The sequence below is a fragment of the Marmota marmota genome, unplaced genomic scaffold, assembly GCF_001458135.2.
Source record: "Marmota marmota marmota unplaced genomic scaffold, marMar, whole genome shotgun sequence".
NCBI lineage: Eukaryota > Metazoa > Chordata > Mammalia > Rodentia > Sciuridae > Marmota > Marmota marmota.
This window is the reverse complement of record NW_025999941.1, coordinates 10,488,466-10,509,197: the sequence shown is the minus strand read 5'-3', so window position 1 is coordinate 10,509,197 and position 20,732 is coordinate 10,488,466. Positions and strand designations below refer to the sequence as shown.

At 36.4% G+C, this 20,732-nt stretch overlaps 1 protein-coding gene across 5 annotated transcripts in view; it reads right to left on the bottom strand.

Moving 5' to 3' along the window:
- Positions 1-2,729: 2,729 nt before the first annotated feature.
- Positions 2,730-20,732, bottom strand: part of Sfmbt1 (Scm like with four mbt domains 1) — a 125,526-nt gene continuing 107,523 nt past the window's right edge. For all 5 annotated transcript variants that reach the window (XM_048801145.1, XM_015494435.2, XM_048801148.1 and 2 more), the window contains 9 exons: positions 20,294-20,336; positions 18,390-18,454; positions 15,820-15,959; positions 13,880-13,989; positions 12,934-13,109; positions 7,487-7,665; positions 7,065-7,310; positions 5,640-5,768; positions 2,730-4,479 (listed from right to left, as the gene is read on the bottom strand). In XM_048801145.1, the coding sequence (XP_048657102.1) occupies positions 4,339-4,479; positions 5,640-5,768; positions 7,065-7,310; positions 7,487-7,665; positions 12,934-13,109; positions 13,880-13,989; positions 15,820-15,959; positions 18,390-18,454; positions 20,294-20,336 (1,229 nt within the window). In that variant the 3' untranslated portion in view covers positions 2,730-4,338. The remainder of the gene's footprint in view (positions 4,480-5,639; positions 5,769-7,064; positions 7,311-7,486; positions 7,666-12,933; positions 13,110-13,879; positions 13,990-15,819; positions 15,960-18,389; positions 18,455-20,293; positions 20,337-20,732) is intronic.

Here is a 20,732-nt window from a genome sequence, read left to right as displayed (position 1 = left end):
CATTCAAACTAACTTTCACCAGGATCCTTGCAAAGGAGTTAAGTGACCACACAGCTTTAATTTTGTACTTTGTAATCTCCCTCAATCATATGCTTTATGACTTGATTTGCCCCCAAAGCATCCTTTCAACACTATCTGGCCACCTTCATTCTGCCAAGCTAGGCAAGCAGTTAGAACCAACCATGCAGAAGCCTATAGGCCTGAATATTCACACATCCTGAGAACAGGCACCCCCATCCCATCAGCAATGGTGGCACCATTTTACTAGTTAGCATCCTCTTTTAACCCCATGGCTCAGGTCTAAGCTTTACTGCTGGTGTTGAAGATTTGCCCAGCAAGGCTGGGGCTTGTTTCTCTTTTACAACATTCTTTTGTGATAGGCCATTGCACCAGGACAGAGCAGTCAGAAAAAGCATAAGGGGAGAGAATTTTAGGCCTACTTCTCATCCCCTCAACCCTCTATTCCCGGTTTTGCTGCTCTTGTAAAAATCTGACTTCTTAAACATTGTAGCCAAGATAATCAATATGCACTTTTTAAAAAGTGCACTACCACTATCTTCTATACCTCACCACTAAGGCTGCTTCCAGAAACAGTACTTGGTCTGAGACAAGTACTAAGGAAAAACGCCCTAAGAGAGTGGGCTTAAAACCACATCCATTTGGACTGAGCTTTGAGTTTAGAACTCTGCACCAAAATTCCAAATCCATTAGGTACCTTATTTGGATAAATTCAAATTTCCTAAAGATGCACATTCTCACACAAGGATGTCATTAAAATTTACTAGTAAAATATTTAGAGTGAATAAAGTCTAGGAAGAAAATTATAGTGGCAGGAAAGTGACATTTCTTTTTGGTTTTGCAAAAACTGATTTCTTTTTTGTCCTACAGTTTCTAAACCAGCACCATGGATGACAACCCAGCTACTTACAATAAGACTCAGGACTAAAAATACTTAAAATTTAACAAGGGAGTACCTGGTCCTCACCAAGATTTATACTTCACTTTCATTAGTGGTGCCTTTTTCTTCATCTTCATAAGTAAACAGAATACTTTTCAACTTGTATGCATGCTCATACATGGAACATCCCTAATACATAGGACCAGAGTTCAAACCTAAAGCTTCCATAGAAATCAATCAAACCAGTAAAGGGGTGTCTTAAATGTAAGTCTTTGGTGATAGGTGCCAAGTAAATGTAAGTGCTAGGGACAGTTTTTACAATGTCCCAATCTAGATTTCCTAATGTTCTGTGTCCTTTGGAAAGAGTTGTTGGCTTGAGAAAGGAATAGTTCTGAGTCCTACCTTATCTAGGGCCTCCTAGAGCTTTTAAAATGTATTCAGTACCACCTTAGTGAATGGATTGGTTCTACAAAGCAAGTAAAATGTATTCATGAAGAAGCTTTGGTTCAATGTCCTCTGTTTCACAGTGAGAATAATTTTACTTTCAGGAAAAAAGACATAAAAACCAAATTCTGAATGGCTTTCTATGTCTGTCTGTATCCTAATTCAAAAAATATTTACCAAGATCACTGTTTCCAGAGGTTGGTAAATACCCTTTTTGACCTCATAAATTTATGTCATAGATGCCAGGAGCCACCCACATTGCTAAAATTAGGGTAAAAAGCCCCCATTAAGGCATTCCCTGCATTAGCCCCTTCAAACTGCTTCAATGAGAAAGATGGTTCACAAATAAAAAAAGTAGCTTAGTCCTCAGAAGCACACAAAATATAGTTAAAATGTCAGAACAAATATGCATGTGAAGTAAAAGATCTCCCTAACACATTGACATAGTAGTTATATCCTAATATTGGTAGGCCAACTTTTCCAGTTAAGGAGGATGATATTCAAATTTTATACTTAAAAAAAATGCCCTGTGCCAAATTCTCAATTATTCTCTCATATATAGTATCTGGGACTAGGGGCTAGGGACTATAAATCTTTTTTAAAGTGATTGTCTATATCCCAGTAGAAGGGAAGACATATTAAGGGAAAACCTACTCATTGTTCAATTTAAAAGCCAGTCTTTCTCTAGGAGAAAGCTAAGCCTGAATAATCATGGTGTAAACAGACAAGCCTGTTGTTCCCCAAACCTACCCAGATCAGAAACCACGCTGGGCAGTGTGTTTTCACCTTTCAGGGGATTTAGATCCCCATCTGTGAAGAGAGGTGGTCCTAAATTCTGTGATTTCTTAAGAAGTCAAGAAGACAGGCAAAATAACATATTCATTATTGTTACATTTGGAAAATGTCCTCTTATATTTCATTTTCCAAGACAATGATGTGAGGCCCTAAACATTAATTCCAGAAGTTTTGTGTTCCATTGCTCTTCCTCAAGGAACCCTGTCATGCCTTATTGCCTTGACTGCTGAGCTCTTGGGAAACGTTATTAAATAAGATAACCATCCCCTTAAAACCACCTGCTTAGATGCTAATTGTTTGCTAGCATCATATATATGCTTCTCTTCTATGGATATACAATTAAACAAAATTTTAAAAATTGGATCTCTGAACAAAGTTCAAATACATTAACTTTTACTTAAATGGAGCTTCTTTCCAAATATGTTAGTAACCTAAGCAAAGTTAATGCTTTTATCATTTGGTTGGAGAACTTGAGTTCTGGTGGCTCATGAATTATCCATTGAAAAGAGGATCCAGGCTGGACTATTTGCAAAACTACACAAAAAGAGAGGGTGTTGGGTAGAGAAAAGGAAAAAACAAAAATCACAATCAGTTTAAATTTGTAATAATATTACCTTATATTTGTATAGTTGTTCAGAATTTACCCAGTTAGCAGTTTTAAAACATTTTCATAATTCTCAAGGAGGAATGATTAGGTTATAAATTTGCAGGTGACTAGGACAATTCAAACATAAATAAATAAATAAATAAACAGAAAAGCAAACCACATAAGGGAGGCAATCTGTGTATGTCTTTCCTCATTCTCTGTGTCTAGAACAGTATAAAGAAGTGCTGTTACTCTACAATAGCTAGCAATGCAATCAGAAGCGAAAATTCATCTGGAATTTCATGTCAATGTGAACTGAGTCCAAAGAAACACCTAAAAGAATACTGAGTGTTAAGTGAGAATCCTCAGACTGTAAAGTACATTCAATTTAAAGGTTTAGGCAAAGAAAAGCATATATGTGGCTAGGCAAAGGGATTTCCAGACTCCTTAACTACCTCTCAATCTTTATCCTATCACTGAGGACACTCCAGCAGGAACTCCATGCTCTGTGTCACCCCCCAAATCACATTTTTTCTTTGTGCTTCTACACTATTTACCTGGAGATACCTAGAAAGCATGGAAAATGGGCTTTACAGAGGATTCAAAGGAACATCTACTGATTCACACAAAGGACTCTAGGAATGAAACAGAGGTAGACAAACAAATCTAGAGAAAAGTAAATACAAAATAAAAGCCATTTCCATCCCTCTGAGACCTAATAGGGAGACAGCAATTAAACTGAAATACCAACAATGCTTGTAAGCCTACTTAAACACAGGTATCCAGAACTGGGTCAAGATAAAAAACAATGACAGCAGAGTTCTTAGGGCAGGTCAGTTAAGAAACTGGTTTAAGTGTCCATACAATGTTTCTAAGAAAGCAAACAGTGATTTTTTTCTCCCTCCAACTTCTGTCATAGTATTAGTGTTCACAAAGCTTAAAAATGACATCATACAAAAAAACCTCATTCATGACTGTAAGCTCAATTATCAACAGAGGTAGTAAACAAAGGAACTCTTAAGAATAGATTTTAAAAATGGATCAAAGTGTGACTATACATTCAAAACCCTAGAGCCACATAATCATCCCCAAAAAGAATTGTTTTAATTTTAAAAAGCTTAAAAACACAATGACAATGAAGCACTGATGTGCCTTAGGCAGAGTCCCAAATCAGTGCTGACTTAAAGCTATGTCCTCTCTTTCCAAGAAAGAGAAAGCAGAGAACAAAGTTCAATCTACAGTGGGAAGGAAAAAAAACAGAATGAAAAGAAACAATCACATCAGTGCCATCCAGCTGCCCAGATAATTCTTTGTTTTCAGGCTACACCACTGGAAATGCTTGTTCTTCTTATGAGTTTTTTCCTCACAACCTTTATTTTTTTAAAAACTGTAATCTGCTGAACATGAAATGTCCACATTTCCAATGGCAGGAGAGCCATTTTTGTGCCGTTTTTGCTTCCTTGGTATGGGTCCTCCTTCCCTGAAAGTGCAAAGAGAGCAAGCCGACACCTGCAGGGCCCAGAGCCCCAGGACTATTTCAGCTCTACTTCAAGAGCAGGGCGAAGGATTTGCTGCATTTGTGCTTCAAAGATCCAGCTTACTTTGGTTGTCCTTCTCAGTTGGCAAACTGCTCATAAAAAGCAAACTTGATCCTTTCTATGTGATGGCAAAGCTTGATGGCAGGGCCCAATTTTAAGTCCATGCACTCTTGAACAGTGGGAAGGGTAAGGAGCAACAGGGCCTGCCCATCAATTTCCTGTTAAGGCATAAAAATGCAAATTATCTATGATGTGCACATGAATGGCAGCTTGAGCATGACAGCCCCAATTCATTTTGGTTCTATCAAAACCAGAGTCTCTTTGTGCTTTCCCTTCATTACCTTTCCCTTTACACAAGTGTCACACATCTCCTTTTAAGTGGCTCCAATGTCCTCCACCTAAGGAAGCTTCAAAGTGGATAAGAAATTTTACCATGGATGAAAATCCATTCTATAGAGCCTCTCTGCTCAGCAGAAATTCATTTCAGTAAGCTGTTGAACCCTGTTAACTGGCAACTAACTGTGCTAAAAGAAATATATTTTTAGAGGGCTCTTTCTCAATCTGAAACAAAACATTAACTATAAACTTTAATATTCTCCTACTTTGTAACATTCATAAAAACATGATAAGCTCTTCAAAGATGTTCAGTTTTGAATAACTTCAATTATCAAAACAAAATTTATTTTAATTAGGGCCACTATTTGATCTGTTTTTTTTTTTTTCCTTTTTTGTGGTACAAGAAATTGAATCCAGGAACTCATGCATGCTGGGCAAGCACTCTACTACTGAGCTATATCCCCAGCCCAAATGAACTACTTGGGTTTCAGGAAATCTACCTTAAAACTGATTGTCACTGGGCTGGGGTTGTGGCTCAGTGGTGGAGCACTTGCCCTAGAACATGAAGGCACTGGGTTCGATCCACAGCACCACATTAAATAAATAAACAAAATAAATGTATTGTGTCCGTCTACAACTAAAAATATTAAAAAAAAAACCTGATTGTTACTTTACAGCTTGACACATGACAAATGGTATTTTTAAAAATAAGCCATTATTTTAATAAAAGATAAAATAAATCATTATTTTTTTAAAAGATGAGAGTTAAGCAAGGCTTGCTTGATTTCAATCCATTTAAATACATGGGGAACAAAACCAAATTTCTGAGAAAAATGGATGGATGAAAATTTGCTTCAACCATGAAGCAGGTTAGATAAATAACTTCTAATCATCTTTTTTCCTCCCCAAACGGGAATTAAACAATGCCTTAGTTTTGGATCAAACATTTTTCCTAAAACTTGTAAATAAATTGTTCACTATTACACAAATAGTTCTTTGCTAAAAGACAATATTATTATAGATTATAGGTATCTGCAATTACCTGGTCTAGGAATATTCTTGCTAATGGAGCACAGTCCGTGGATCTGATGAACCGAACGACATCTGCCACGCTCCACTTCAGGGGATTACTATCCAAATGAAGCCTTTCAGCAACTTCAATCCTTATTTCCTTCATTCCCCACAACAAAATCAAACCAAAGGGTGTAAGAGCTATTTTATCTGAAAAAAGTCTCTCCATAAGTTAATAACCCTTCAAGACAGGATTTAAAGTGATCTTAGGACATGATTTCCCCCAACAAAGATGGAAAAACCCTACATGCATTAGATACTCAGGAAATTTATATTATAACACAACATTATCAGAAAGGAAGAATTCATCTCAGAGTTTCAGCACAAATAAGTGGGACAATTTAACAGAAAAAAGTTTTTAACTCTCCTATTTGTTCTTGGTCTATTTCAGCTGGTCTCTGCTAGTGTACTAAAGTGAATGGGATGGTATTTTCAATGAGAAGGCTAACCAAATTGTCACAAGAGACTTTTTATTGCTCTTGCTCATGGTACATTTTAAAAAAGTAATCCGTTTTTAAAATAATAATTTCACACCATCCCAGCACTGGGGTGCCGGGCTATATCCCCACCCCTTTTTATTTTGAGACAGGGTTTCACCAAGTTGTCCAGGCTGGCCTCAAATTTGTAATCCTCCTGCCTTAGTCTCCCAAGTTGCTGGGATTACAGGCAAAACAATAAAACAATAACTAAATTGCAATCTTATCTCTCTCTCACACACACACACACACACACACATTATATAATATACATATATGTATATATTAAGTATAGTAAACAAGATAGCTTAACCAGAATCAAAAAGATAAATAACTATTTCTACAAAAACCATACATATTATGAACATATTAAAAGGCAATTTTCCTGGGCTGCGGTTGTGGCTCAGTGATGGGGTGCTTGCCTGGCATGTGTGGGGCACTGGGTTCGATCCTCAGCACCACATAATAATAGATAAATAAAATAAAGGCATTGTGTCAAACTACAATAGTTAGGGAAAAAAAAAAGGCAGTTTTCCCTAAATTAAATGACAGGCTCTATAAAATAAACTAGCAATTAAGTTTTTTTAACTTAAGCAGCTGCTGAGAGATTGTGCCCCTCATAAATAGATGATCTCCTCCAAATAATACTTGAAACACATGTAAATCACTGCCTTTGGAATCATTAGCTTGTATTAAAAGAAGTGGAGGGCTGAGGCTGTAGCTCAGTGGCAGAGTGCCTGCCTTGCACTTGTGAGGCACTGGGTTTGATCCTCAGCACCACATAAAAATAAACAAATAAATAAAGGCATGCTGTCTAACTATAAAAATTTTTAAAAAAAGAAGTGGAATGCCTGCATCATTAACAATTAGATTCTAGAAGAAAATTAAAATGGGGAAAAAACCATTTTAAATAATTGTACCTTTGGCGAAGGAGGTTTATTTTCATCATCAGAAAATGAAAAAGTGCGAAGTTCTCTTTTTCTCCTTTGTCTGTCTGGGGGCAGTGAAGTGGATATCTCACTTTGGGTGGGAGAAGAGGAGCATGACTTTTTTTCAGACATTTCTGACTCTTCCTGTAGCTCATCCTGCTGCTCAGATGTACTGTCCTCACTTAGGGAATCATCATCCCCTTCATCTGCATCATCCTCATCTTCACCCCCACTTCCCTAGAGGAAAAAGAGACAAGTCTCATTGAAATTCAGGACAAACCAGTTCCTGGGCCACAAAAACATCTTCTATTGGCTACAGATCTGAATTAGAACCACCTGCAGATATTCTTTCTGTGTTCGAATTATAAAGCAGTGGTTGCTAGAGATGATTGGGTACATTACAGATATCATACCTGGGGTGAGCCCACTGGGGTATTATCAACAGATGCAGAGGAACGTTTCTTCTTATGAACAAAAACATTTTTCCTTCTCTTTCTCCTCTTACTGGCTTTTTTCAGGGCACAAGCTAAGTTACTATGCCCACCAGGGGGCCTTCCAATTCTTTTATTTTTCTTCTTTCCATAATAATGTGCTAAATGTAGATGATAAAGAAAAATAAAAGTTGCTTTATTATTGCTATGCACCTTAAAACCACAAGAGAGTTTATTAACATAGCAGTAAACAGGTATAGTATATTTGACTGAGGCTTAAATTCCATATAGTGGAATAAGGAGATAAGTATTTGATATAATTAATACTGACAGGTGAATAAACCTCCACATATCAAGATATAGAACATCTTCATTAACCCAGTCATTCCCTCCCAGAGCAACCACTATTCTAATTTCCATGATGACAGATTAGTTTTATATCTCTATGGAGCCATACAGAAGGTAGTTTTTTTAAATATGTGGCTTCTTTTACACAGGATAATGTTTTCGAGTTTCATCTGTTATCATGTATACAAATTTATTCCATTTTGTTTGTGAATAGCATTCCACTGTAGAAATGTACCAGTTTATCTACTTTCTTATTGATGGGTACTTGGGCTGTATTTGGGTTATGAATATAATTTGTTTACAATGAACATTCATGTACAAGGCTTTTAATGCACATGTTTTCATTGCTTTGTATAAACACCTAAAAATATAGTTGCTGGATCATAGAGAGGACATATCATTAACTTTTTAAAAAATGTTTATTTTTTAGTTGTAGTTGGACACAATACCTTTATTTTGTTTATTTTTATGTGGTGCTGAGGATCAAACCCAGGGCTTTTCATGTGCTAGGTGAGCATTCTACTACTGAGCCACAACCCCAGCCACATATATCATTACTTTTAAAGAAGCTACTGGCTTTCCAAAATGGATGTGTAATTTTACATTCCCACCTGCAAAGTATGGGAGATTTAGGTGTTCTACACTTTGCAAACCAGTAGTAGTATTGTCAGTCTTTCATTTCAGTCAATGTAGTTAGTTCTCACTTTAGTTTCTATTGTTTGTTTTTGTCTTTTAAAAGCTACTTTTATTAGCCGGGTAGCAAACACCTGTAATCTTAGCTACTCAGCAGGTTGATGCAGGAGGATTGTATCTTTAATGTCAACCTGAGCAATTTAGTACAACTGTCTCAAAATAATATTTTAAAAGTGTTGGGGATATAGCTCTGTGGTAGAGCACTTGCCTAGAACACAAGAAACCCTGGGTACAATCCCAAGTACTGCTAAACAAATAAAACAAAATATATTTTTTGTTGTTAATTGACACACAGTGATTGCACATATTTGTGGGGTACAGTATTTCAATGCATGTATACAATAAGTAATGATCAGATCAGGATAAATGGCATAATTATCACCTTGAAGATATATTGTTTGTTATGAACATTCAAAATCCTCTCTACTAGCTATTTTGAAATACACAATTAGGTTTTGTCAACCATAGTTATGCTATTGTGCTATAAACATTATGAGTTATTGCTCCTATCAAACTGCATCCCTATGCCCATTAGTCATCCTCTTTCTATTCCCCTCTGCCACACCCTAATTCAGATTCTGGTGATCCCTATTCTATTCTCTATTTATATGAGATCAGCTTTTTAGCTTCTAAATATAATTGAGAACATGCAATATTTGTCTTTCTGTGCATGATTTATTTCCTTTATAATGTCTTCCAGTTCCATCCACGTTACTACAAATCTCATTGTAGTTTTAATTTGCAAATTTCCCTGATGACTAATGATATTGTACACTTTTTCATGTGATTATTGGACACTTGTATATCTTCTTTCTTGAAATACATATGCAAGTCTTTCATTTGTAGTTTTAAACTTTTATTTCATTTTAATTTTACTTAAAAAAATTTTTTTTGGTTCTGTGGACTGCATGCAGGGTCCTCACTCATATGCTAGATAAGCACCTACCTCTGAACTACATCCGCAGCCCTTTTTGTTCCTAAATAGTTTATTGAGATATAATTCACCTAACATAAAATTCAACAGTTTAAAGTGTATATAATTCAGTGATTTTAGTATAAATATGTTGTGTAATCATTACCACTTTATAATTCCAAAACATTTTATTTTCTTTTTCCCTCCTTCTCGCCTTCCCCTGGAGGTGAAACTCACATAACATACAAATGACTATTTAAAAGTGTATAATTCAGCTAGCCGCATTAGCACACATCTGTAATCCTAGCTACTTGTGAGGCTAAGGAAGGATGATCTCAAGATCTCAGCCTTAGCATTTAGCAAGACTCTGTCTCAAAAAAAGGAAAAAAAAAAAAAAAGGAGCTAGGAGAATAGCTTAGTGCTAGCCCCTGGGTTCTATCCCCAGTAACAGAGGGGGAAAAAACCTCCACAATTCAGAGGTATGTAGTATATTCAAAATGTCAAGCAGCCACCGGATGTGTCATTTTAAAATTCCCCTTTTTATTATTAAGTTGTGGGATTTAATATATTCTGAAGAGAAGTTCTTTGCTGGATATGCATGTTACTTTTAAGTATTTTTTTAGTTGTCGATGGACACAATACCTTTATTTATTTTTATGTGGTGCTGAGGATCCAACCCAGTGCCTCACATGTGCAAGGCAGGCACTCTACCACTGAACCACAACCCCAGCCCCTTTTCTTTTTTTAAAATAGTATTATTGCTGGGTGTGGTGGCACATGCTTGTAATCTCAGTGGCTTGGGAAGCTGAGGCAGGAGGATCACAAGTTCAAAGCCAGCTGCAGTAACTTAGTGGGCCCTAAGCAACTTAACGAGACCCCGTCTCAAAATTAAAAATAAAAAAAAAGGCTGGAGACATGGTTCAGTGGTTAAAAGCACCTGGGTTCGATCCCTGGTACCTGCCACCACCCCCCCCAAAAAAAAAAAGTATTGAAGAGCAAAATTTGGGGATGGGGGGTACTGGGGATTAAACTCAGGGGCACTCAACCACAGAGCCACATCCCCAGCCCTATTTTGTATTTTATTTAGAGACAGGGTCTCACTGAGTTGCTTAGCACCTTGCTGTTGCTGAGGCTGGCTTTGAACTTGCAATCCTCCTGTCTCAGCCTCCTAAGCCACTGGGATTACAGGCGTGTACCATTGCACTTGGCTTGAAGAGTAGAAGTTTTTAATTTTGGTAATATTTAACTTATTAATTTTTCCTTTATGTTAGTGTATTTCTGAGTCCTCTCTAGGAAATCTTTGAGTCCCCCCAAATCTTTCTAACTTGAATATATTCTCCTTGTTTTCTTCTTTACAGTTATAGCTTTTACATTAGGTCTATAATAGATCTTAAATTAACTTTTATATGAGTTATGAGGTAGGAGTTAAAGAGTTTTTTTTTTTTTTCCTATTTGTATGTCCAGTTGTATTAGTCCCATTTGTTGAAAAGAATCTCCTTTCCCTATTAAATTCCTTGGTCACCCTTGTTGAAAATCATTTGACCATATAAATTTGGCTCTATTTCTGGACCCTATACTCTATCCCATTGTTTTATTTCACTACTCTTTTTTTTAATATTTATTTTTTAGGTGTAGATGGACAACAACACAATGCCTTTATTTTTATGTGGTGCTCTTTTGATACTATAGCTTTATGATTTAAAAATAGAGAAAGTGAAAAGTCCTTCAACTTTATAATTTTCATTTAAATTTTAGAATACATAGATAATTCAAAAATGAAATACATAGTCTATCTCTGGGTTATGGATTAAGGCAATATCAAAACATAATTGGGGCTGGGGTTGTAGCCCAGTGGTAGAGTGCTTGCCTCACACGTTGGAGGCACTGGGTTCAATCCTCAGCATCACATAAAAATAAAATGAAGGTATTGTGTCCATCCACAAAAAATATTTTAAAAAATATATAATGGAACTTTCTACACAAATGAATTCTTCTTAAAGGTTAAAGTTCATTTATTATCATTACTAATTAGGAAAAAATTACAGATGCTCCTAAAATCTAGGCTAGTTTCAACTGAATCATTATGAAAGATATATTCAGACAAAAAGCATAATAAAATTCACAAATCTTCAAAGGCCCAAAGTGTTATATGTGCATTTATCTGAATAGTATTTTTCATCTAGCTCCTAATAGCTCTAATTTTCCAAACTCTGATACAATAGACTAAAATAATCTATACCCTTACAGAGTTTACAATCCAATATATACAAACAGAAACTCGAAAGTTAGACTCTTACATGATTTTTTAATTCAAATATTGATTAGAAAGCTTGCCATACAAGGTCTAAGCCTTGGATCAGCAACATCAGTCACCTCAGGGAGCTTGCTAGAAAGCAGACATTCAGGCTCATAGACCCACACCTCTAATAAACCAGAATCCGTTTTAACAAGATCCTCAGGTAATCTGCATGTGCCATAAAGTTTAAGAGGCACACAGCCCTAAAAGAAATCTTTTCAAATTTAACACAGTAAACTCCTCATCCGTGTTAATTCTCCCAAGTGACAGAGGGCTTGTGGGATTTAAAGAAAAGCAGGATCAGAATTTTAGCTTTGGGTAACAATGCCTTAATGAGGCTCCCACCTGAAATTTCATCCTACATGACCCCATCTCAGTTTCATAAAGGAGAAAAGATAAGCACAGAGAGGAAACAGGTGTCAGCATACTTCAAAGTGAGACTACAACTTCCTCCTCTCCTGCTATTTATGCCTCTGCAACCGCTGGGCCTACTTCGCTGCTCTTCACAACACTGAGAAAGCTCCTGCCTCAAGCCTGTGCCCTCAATACCCTTTCTACCAAGATGTCTGCACAGCTATGTTCTTGTTTCCTTCAGGTGTTCCCTGTCAGAAGACTTTCTTGATCACCTGTATATACAGCACCCCAGGCCTAGCCTTCCTCACTCCTCTACTGCACTTGATCACCTTGCTTTATTCCCTACCTCTTGTACTTAACTCTCTATAGCTGTTCATTTATTATCTATCCCAAATTACATGAAAACTCAGGACAGGAATTTTGTTTTATTAATATATGCCAGTGCTCACACAGTAGGCACATAATAAATACCTGAAAATCATATAAATGAATGTCATATCCTATTTAATGCAACATCTAATTTATACAGGGGCCACATGGAAGTTGGCAAACTAGGACCTATGGCCTATTTTGGTATGGTCCTTCAGCTAAAATTGTAATCGTACATTTTTAAAAAGGGTTCTTTAAAATGAAAATACAACAGAATAAAAAGAATATGTGAGAGAGACCACATGACCCATAGCATAGAATATTTATTATCTGGTCCTTTACAGAAAATGTTTGTGTACTCATGTTATATATAAGTATGTCTGCAAAAATTAAAAATTCCAATATATAAGGTATGGTCAGTTGCTATAATTAATATATTTGAAAAACATGACTTACTGTATTTGGTCTTTGTAAGTACAGAGCAGTTCTCAGAACATGTATCCAGAACCATCCGTGGACCAAAGAGGTTAGGACAGCATTCCAGTTTAATACAGGTTTGCCGGCAGAATTCAGTTACCCGATCTGCTGTTTTCACTATTTCAACAGTAGCCCGATAACTTTTTCCCTTATATCTACCGTTGGAAGAAATCAGATGACAGATTTATTTAGCCAGTGATTATACAAAGAAAAACCAAGCATACTAAATAGCTGAACAATATTTTTTTGTTCTTAGAATATTCTGAGTCCTACCGAGTTTGAGGTCTCTGAAAACAACATTAGACTTAAATCTAGTAAGATGTGACAACTAAAAGCTGAGTTATTTAAATGAACAAATTATAATATTTTATTTTTTAGTTGCAGTTGGACACAATACCTTTATTTTACTTATTTATTTTTATGTGGTGCTGAGGATGGAACCCAGGGCCTCGCACTCCACCACTGAGCCATAACCCCAGCCCTGTGAAGATTTTCAAATAGTAATCTCACTAATTAGTATAAACACAAAAGTGGTGTTTCCTTAAGTCTTTCTTTATTAGTGGGTAGTGATCCTCAGAAGGTGGTTCAAGGATAGTATGACTTGCCAATTGTCATCCATGCACGGTCAGAAAGTAAGAGTCAACTGGAAAATTTTATGTCTCTTGAATCTAATAGGAAATTGTTCTTGCAATTTTGTGTCTTAAATTTTATATTTCTTATAATTCATTTTTATCATATTTTGTAAATGTTTTGATCCATGACAGAATGGAATCTAAAAAAGAAAATCAGCTTGGTTCTTCACCACAAATAAAAGATAAAGCAACACTACCCTAGAAAACATAAGCATCTGACGTAATCCACATAAGAACTGATTCTGTGACCTGTTAAAGACAAACAAGAATAGAGAGCAGAGGAATCTACTCACTTGGCTTTTAGGACTTCTCCACATCCATGCCACACAGAGTCTTTGTCCAATTGGAGCTCCCGAAGGACACGACTGGGTTTATAGGCTGCATTTATAAGTAAAGTGAGGACCTGAACTCGGTTTTAAAGCAGAAAGAAATATGGGTAGGGAAGGAGAAAAACAGATCATTAGCACCATGGCACTCTTGCTATCCCATAGATTGTTAAGACAATTGTTTAGAGAATAATTCTAGTCACATTAATTAAGATTAACAAAATAATAAAACCAAACATATGGTAGTTGCCCATAGTTGCAAATAAAGAATAACAGTCCTCTTAAACATTCAAAATGCTATGGTCATGAAAAAACAGGCACCATAAATTTTAAAGTACTCTAGCACATTCTTCTAAAATGTTTTCCCAGTTGTAGCACACACAGAAGATTACATTTGTTTGGGACACTAAAAACTATAGATAGCTGAGCTTTATGGAGACTTGAGGAGTGTGGCCCAGAAGCTCTAGCTTCCCCAGATCCTGCAAGTTGCTACCCTGAAGGCTTAAAAGTTTGATAGATCCTCAAATCTGTTATCCACAGTACAGCACAATGGCTGAGAGGCACTGCAAGTCCAGCAGATGGACAGCTTTATCATGAATAGCTTGGTCCTTGGTTAATATCACATAGTCTCCAAGTCATAGACTTATTAGTTCACATCACACAGTTCTCATGTGGTGTCTGACAGAACACCCCTCCATGCTGACAAAAGTAGAAGAATTACTGCCATGTGAAGAATTACTTAGATGAATGTTTTGAGGGGAGTAGAAATAATTATGTGCTCAATATGCTGTCCAGTACTTAACTTTATCTACGGTCAACCAAAGTCCAAAAATATTAAATGGAAAATTCCAGAAATAAAAGTTTTTAAGTTTTTAAACTGCACTATTCTTCCTGGGATATGAATCACCCCTTTGTCCATAGTATCCATCTGTATACACTACACATCTGTTAGTCACTTAGCAGCTGTGCCAGTTATTAGATCAACTATTGAGGTATCACAGAGCTTATGTTCAAGTAACCCTTTAAGTAGCCTAATGCCATATCACAATGCCTACATCATTCCCTCATCTCATCATGTAGGCACTGTATAAGCTCAGATCATTACAATTAGAAAAGTAAATATAGCACAGTAAGATATCTTGAGAGATTCCACATTCATATAACTTTTATTATAGTATATTGTTATAATTGTCCTATTATTCATTATTGTTGTTAATCTCTTATTGTGTCTTATTTATAAACTAAAACTTTATCATAGGTACTGATTTGAATGTGTTCTACCAAAATTCATGTGTTGAAACCTTGGTCCCCAGAATGATAGATGTGGGAGGTGATGAGGTGATGGGACCTTTAAGAGGTAGAGCCTATTGGAGATACACAGGCCATTTGGGGACATGCCTTTGGAAGGATTGTGGGACCCTCGTTTCTCTCTGGCTTCCTGTTTGATACTGTGATCTCTTTCTCACACAAGCATTCCTGCCATGTAATATCACGAACATCAGCCAAGAAGAACATCACGAGAGGCTGATCTGGAGCCACCTGTCTTGGAATTTCAGGCTCCAAAAAATGAGCCAAATAAACCTCTCTTTCCTCATAAGTAGCTTGTCTTGGGTATTCCACTATAGTAACAAAAACAAAACAAAACCCAACTAATACAATAGGTATGTATATAAGGGAAAAAACACAACATATAAAAGGTTTGGTATTATCCATGTTTTCAGGCATTCACTAAGGTCTTGGAACACACACCACATGGATAAAGGATGGGGAATACTGTATATGAGAAAAGTTAGTAACTTTTTATAAAATCAAGAGTTCTCAGTTCTATCAAATATGGCTCCTGTATGAATGAGCCCTAGGAGACTCCTTATATTTCCAAGTTGTTCTGCTCTAAGCTAGAATCTTACCTCTCTGAGGACCAGAACACAGTTTCCAGGTCCTACACATTGAGGCAGCTCAGCAATTCTTCCTTTGTTAAGATATGGCCCTGAGAAGCAACGGTGGTTGAAGTATATCTTTGGACAGCAATATTTTCCATTAATCATAACTGAGAAATGAAGTAAAACAAATATTAAGAACAGTCATTCTCTATCCCATGTTTCTAATGCTGAATTACCAGGGGCACAGGGGTGGGAACCAAGCAAATAAACCATTAGGTTAGTTTGGAGATTATGTGTTTTCTTTTTCTATGATTCTTTTCCTTTTCCCTTTTTCCCTTCCCTCCCTCTTTCTCTGAAGTGGTGGGGATCAAACCCAGGACCTCATGCATTCTAAGGAAGCACTCTACCAATGAGTTACATATTTCGAAGCTTAATATAGTGTTTGAGAATGCTCTTGAAATAATTTATATTTAGAAAGCTTATACTTACCTTACACTAGCCTTACAGAGGTCATCACTCTACTGAAATCAAACAAATGTCCTGAATTACATGCTCATTAACTCCTGGATTGAATGTAACACTATTCTAGAGCCCTTTACTTCTAACAATAAAGAAGTAGAAAATGTACTTCATGAACCAATGATGATTCCTGACAATCAACAATTTTAGTTCTTCAAATACCAACTATTTGATAATCTATTCAGGAATATTTCTAGGAATTGACACTGCATATTATCCAGAACTAAAGTTTGTCTTCTAAAACCCACCAAACAAATAATCTGGCAGATCTGATACCATGTGAATTCTCCCATCTCTGGGATTTCTCAGAGGGCTGAAAGTGTGCTGTGCCAACATCTCTGGGTTCCTTTTGTGTGCAGTGGGTGCAACAAGGCTTTGACACCAAATTCAAATATTTTCTGAATAAATAATGTTCTTAAATTTTTTTTAATAATTCCTCACAGCAACTGACATTTCAGCTACTGAATGTAGAAAATTTAAAAAGACATTAAACATCTTCATTTGATATGCAGCAGAGGCTCCTTTGATGGATACTGCTCTTTTATCCACCATTAAGGAAAGCAGGTGTGTGTACAATGTCCACTATTGACAGGACTTACATTCATAATGTTCTCTCTTTAATTAAGAATGCAGTCTTGGGGCTGCAGCTGTAGCTCAGTGGTAGAGTGTTTGCTTAGCATGTGTGAGGCACTGGGTTCAATACTCAGCACCATACAAAAATAAAGAAATAAAATAAAGGTATTTATGTGTTCATCTACGACTAAAAAAATTAAAAAGAAAAAAAAAAAAGAATGTGGTTTTAGCATGGTGGTTATCTGTCAGCATCCACTTTTCTATCTGAACTCTGCCACTCTGCCATCTAGATTCCTCTTAGCAGAATTAAGGTAGTCATGCCTCTGTTACTAAGGAATATTGGCAGTTTATAGCTCTCAGTTACAAGTCTGTTCTACAGTTGCCCTGATCTGGGGACTGCCCTCAGTAGGAAAGAGCCATCTCATCCAAGGTCCCATTCCTTTTGAGGTAGAGAGAGCTGAAGTCTACTTCTAATAACAAGTAATGAGTGGCCACAAAGCCTGAATTATGGACAACTATGTGCTTTAGATCAGTTCTAAGGCTCCTTGTGGGAGGATAAGAAACTTCTATTGCAACTACCTTGTGCTTCAACTTCTCTCTGTATGCAAACCTGCTTCCTTCACTCCTTCCAGAAGTTGTTACCAAAGCACTCCCCAGTCAGACTCCTGCATGCAAATATCAGAGTCTCATACTGTTTCCCAGGGAACCTGAACTATGACAAAACCTAAACCAAGATGACTTGGCTGTGGTCACATATAAGATATTAATGTCTTAGTTCTGAAATTGCAGTAGGCATCAAAATGGCCAGCAATGCAAAAAAATAAGTAGTCGACATAGTCCCAATCTTCTGGGTATAAATGATGTAATAAAAAGTTAATGGGTAGAAGAGACAAATGTACAGGTTTTGAACTTGAGAAACAGTTAAGTTCCATTTCTCAGCCTTCCACTCATATGCAATGTGAGCTCTCTTGAGCTCTGGTTTCCTTTATAGAGCACCTGAACACCCAATCTGTGCTAGAATATACATAATCATGATGCTAAGCATTACACAGCCAGCACAGGAGTAGTCAAGAATAGTTCCAGAAAGGACAAAACATAAACTTCTAGCAAGGATCCTTATATCCCTTATCAGACATTGCCTCTGATACAATTGTAACTGTAAAATTTACATATAAAGAGTTAACCACCTCTCAAGCAAAGCTTAAGAAAGAGCAATGCCTGGAAAGCCTCAGGTTCTTTATCCCAAGTCGGGAATGGTAACATCAACCCCCAGAGTCTTTGGCACCCAACTGCTAATCAGTGAAGAACACCTATAATTAGAAATGGGTAGAAATATCTGCCTACAGGTGATTATAAAACTAAATACATCTTAGACAGTTATAACTCCAGGGTCTCAATTAGGAGGCTCCTCTATGAAGCCACATTCTATAAATCAAATGTAAGATACAGTCCATGAAAAGAAATTAAAGGTCCTCTTCGCTATAAGATATAAATGTTTATCATACCTGAGTCTGTGGAGTTTGACTCCTGACTCTTCAGACCCTCGTGGATAGTCCTGGAGGATGGTACTCTAGGTTAGGAAAACACAGCAAACAGTGAGATCAACCTTAAGATCAGCTAAGCATGAGGGTTAGTTTCCTTCAAATTTAAGACAGCAAATGTGGCAGTCAGCATAAAGTCCTTCTTTCATCATAATTTTATTTAACAACAGCAATTGCTTTTCAAATTGTGTGCAAGATTTAATGAGTCAACAGTCGGTGTTGTAAAACTGCTTATTCAGATGAATTTTACTTTCATTCATGTTTTCAAGAAATTATGAAATTTCTTGTGGGATTCCTAAACCACAAGTAAACTATTAATTTTTCAGCAGTCACAGAACAGAAATATTTCTTATGTCAATTTCAAAATTTTTTAAAAATTATGTTATTAGAGAAAAAACACAGAAACTCATTCTGTATGTAGCAATCCCTAAAATAGGCTAATTTACCTTTTTAGAATGATTCCTGGCTAAAGCTGTGGACTGGTCTTAACAACTAAGCTGAGGAAAAATCCAAGGCCAGTACTGTCACTGTTATCTTACTTCTGTATCTGAAATTCTTCCCACTTCTATTGTCAGTTTTTGTTTTTTTTTTTTTTTGGCGGGGGGCACTGGAGGTTGAACCACTTTAACATTGACTATATCCCCATCCCTTTCTATTTTTTATTTTGCTAAGCTGCTGAGGCTGGCCTTGACTTGAGATCCTCCTGCCTCAGCATCCCAAGACACTAGAATTGTGCCAGTTTTATTAACCATACAGACACAAAGGCAGTTATAAATAAATTATAAATTAGATAGCTAATAGAATTTTCTATAGAAGACATTGTATCCCTCCTGCCAAATTCCTATGTCAAAGTCTTAATCCTTACTATATTTGGAGGTCAGGCTTTTGGGATTAATTAAAATTAAATGAGGTCTTAAAAGTAGAGCCATAATCTGATAGTATTGGTGGCCTTATAAGAAGAGTTGGGAGAGAGAGTAAGGGAATATAAATGAATGAATGAATTTCTTCACCAAAGGAGGACACCACCAGATGGTAGACATTAGCAAGCCAGGAAGAGGAACCAAATTGGCTGGCACACTGATCCTGGACTTTCCAACTTCCAAAAACAGGAGAAAACAAATTTCTGAGGTTTAAGTCATTCAGTCTGTGGCACTGTGTTTGAGAAACTTAAGCAGACTAATAGAGAATGCAAAATCTGTTGTTTAAAAACATAAATATAAACACAGAAAACTTTGCACTTTTAAGATTTGAAGCCACCACCAAATAATTGCTTCTCAAAAGCTGTATGTAAAGATGCTACAAAGAGTTTCCTGGTAGGCACAAAGCCACTCTTCCAAGTATGTCATTTTTTTTTTTTTAGAGTTGTTGTCTTCTACTTCAAGACACTGTGACAGCCAGCCACAGGTGGCACACACCTATAATCCCAGTGGCTCGGGAGGCTGAGGCAGGAGGATGGTGAATTCAAAGCCAGCCTCAGGAACAGTGAGGCCCTAAGCAACTCAATGAGACTCTGTCTCAAAATAAAATATAAATATAAAAAAAAGGGCTGGGGATGTGGCTCAGTGGTTAAGCACCCCTGGGTTCAATCCCCAATAGCAAAAAAAAAGACACTATAACAAATAATTTCTGACTACAATTTTTACTTTTCCTTCACAAATACTAGAATGGGGACTGTTATTTCCTTTCTTTTATTCAAATACAAAATATATATACTATAAGCAGAAGTATAAAAACTATTTAATTTGTATAAAAACTATCCAATTAAAAGACTATGTTTCCATCCAAGAAACAAACATGACTTACTTTTAGTTATTTCTGTATTCTAAATTTCAAACTTAACTACTCAGACATTCTATTATATTACTTACTGTTTTTCTGGTTGAACCACTGCAATTTTCCTCTGTTTATGTACTATAAGAAAGGGGGTGGGGAGTCAAGAAAAATAAGACAAAAGAAAGTTATATATGTATTGTTTATATTAACATATTTAAAATGGTAGCTACCTGCTACTTTATATAAGTTCTTATGTATTTGAATATCTAAATAAAGCACATTATTTTGGGTAGGAGTCTTTATACAAGGAGCAAAAATTGATATTTTCAAGGGTCCCTGGGTTAATCAATTCCTAGGAATATTTTCCAAGCAAAACTAGATATTCATGAGAAACTGGTTTGACAAAAGTACAAATCAGACCATTCAATGGGGGAAGGGATAGTTTTTAAAATATGGTGCCGGGAAAAGTGAATTCTCTTATCTTACATTGTATTTAAAACTGAACTTAAAATTGATCAATGATCTAAATGTAAG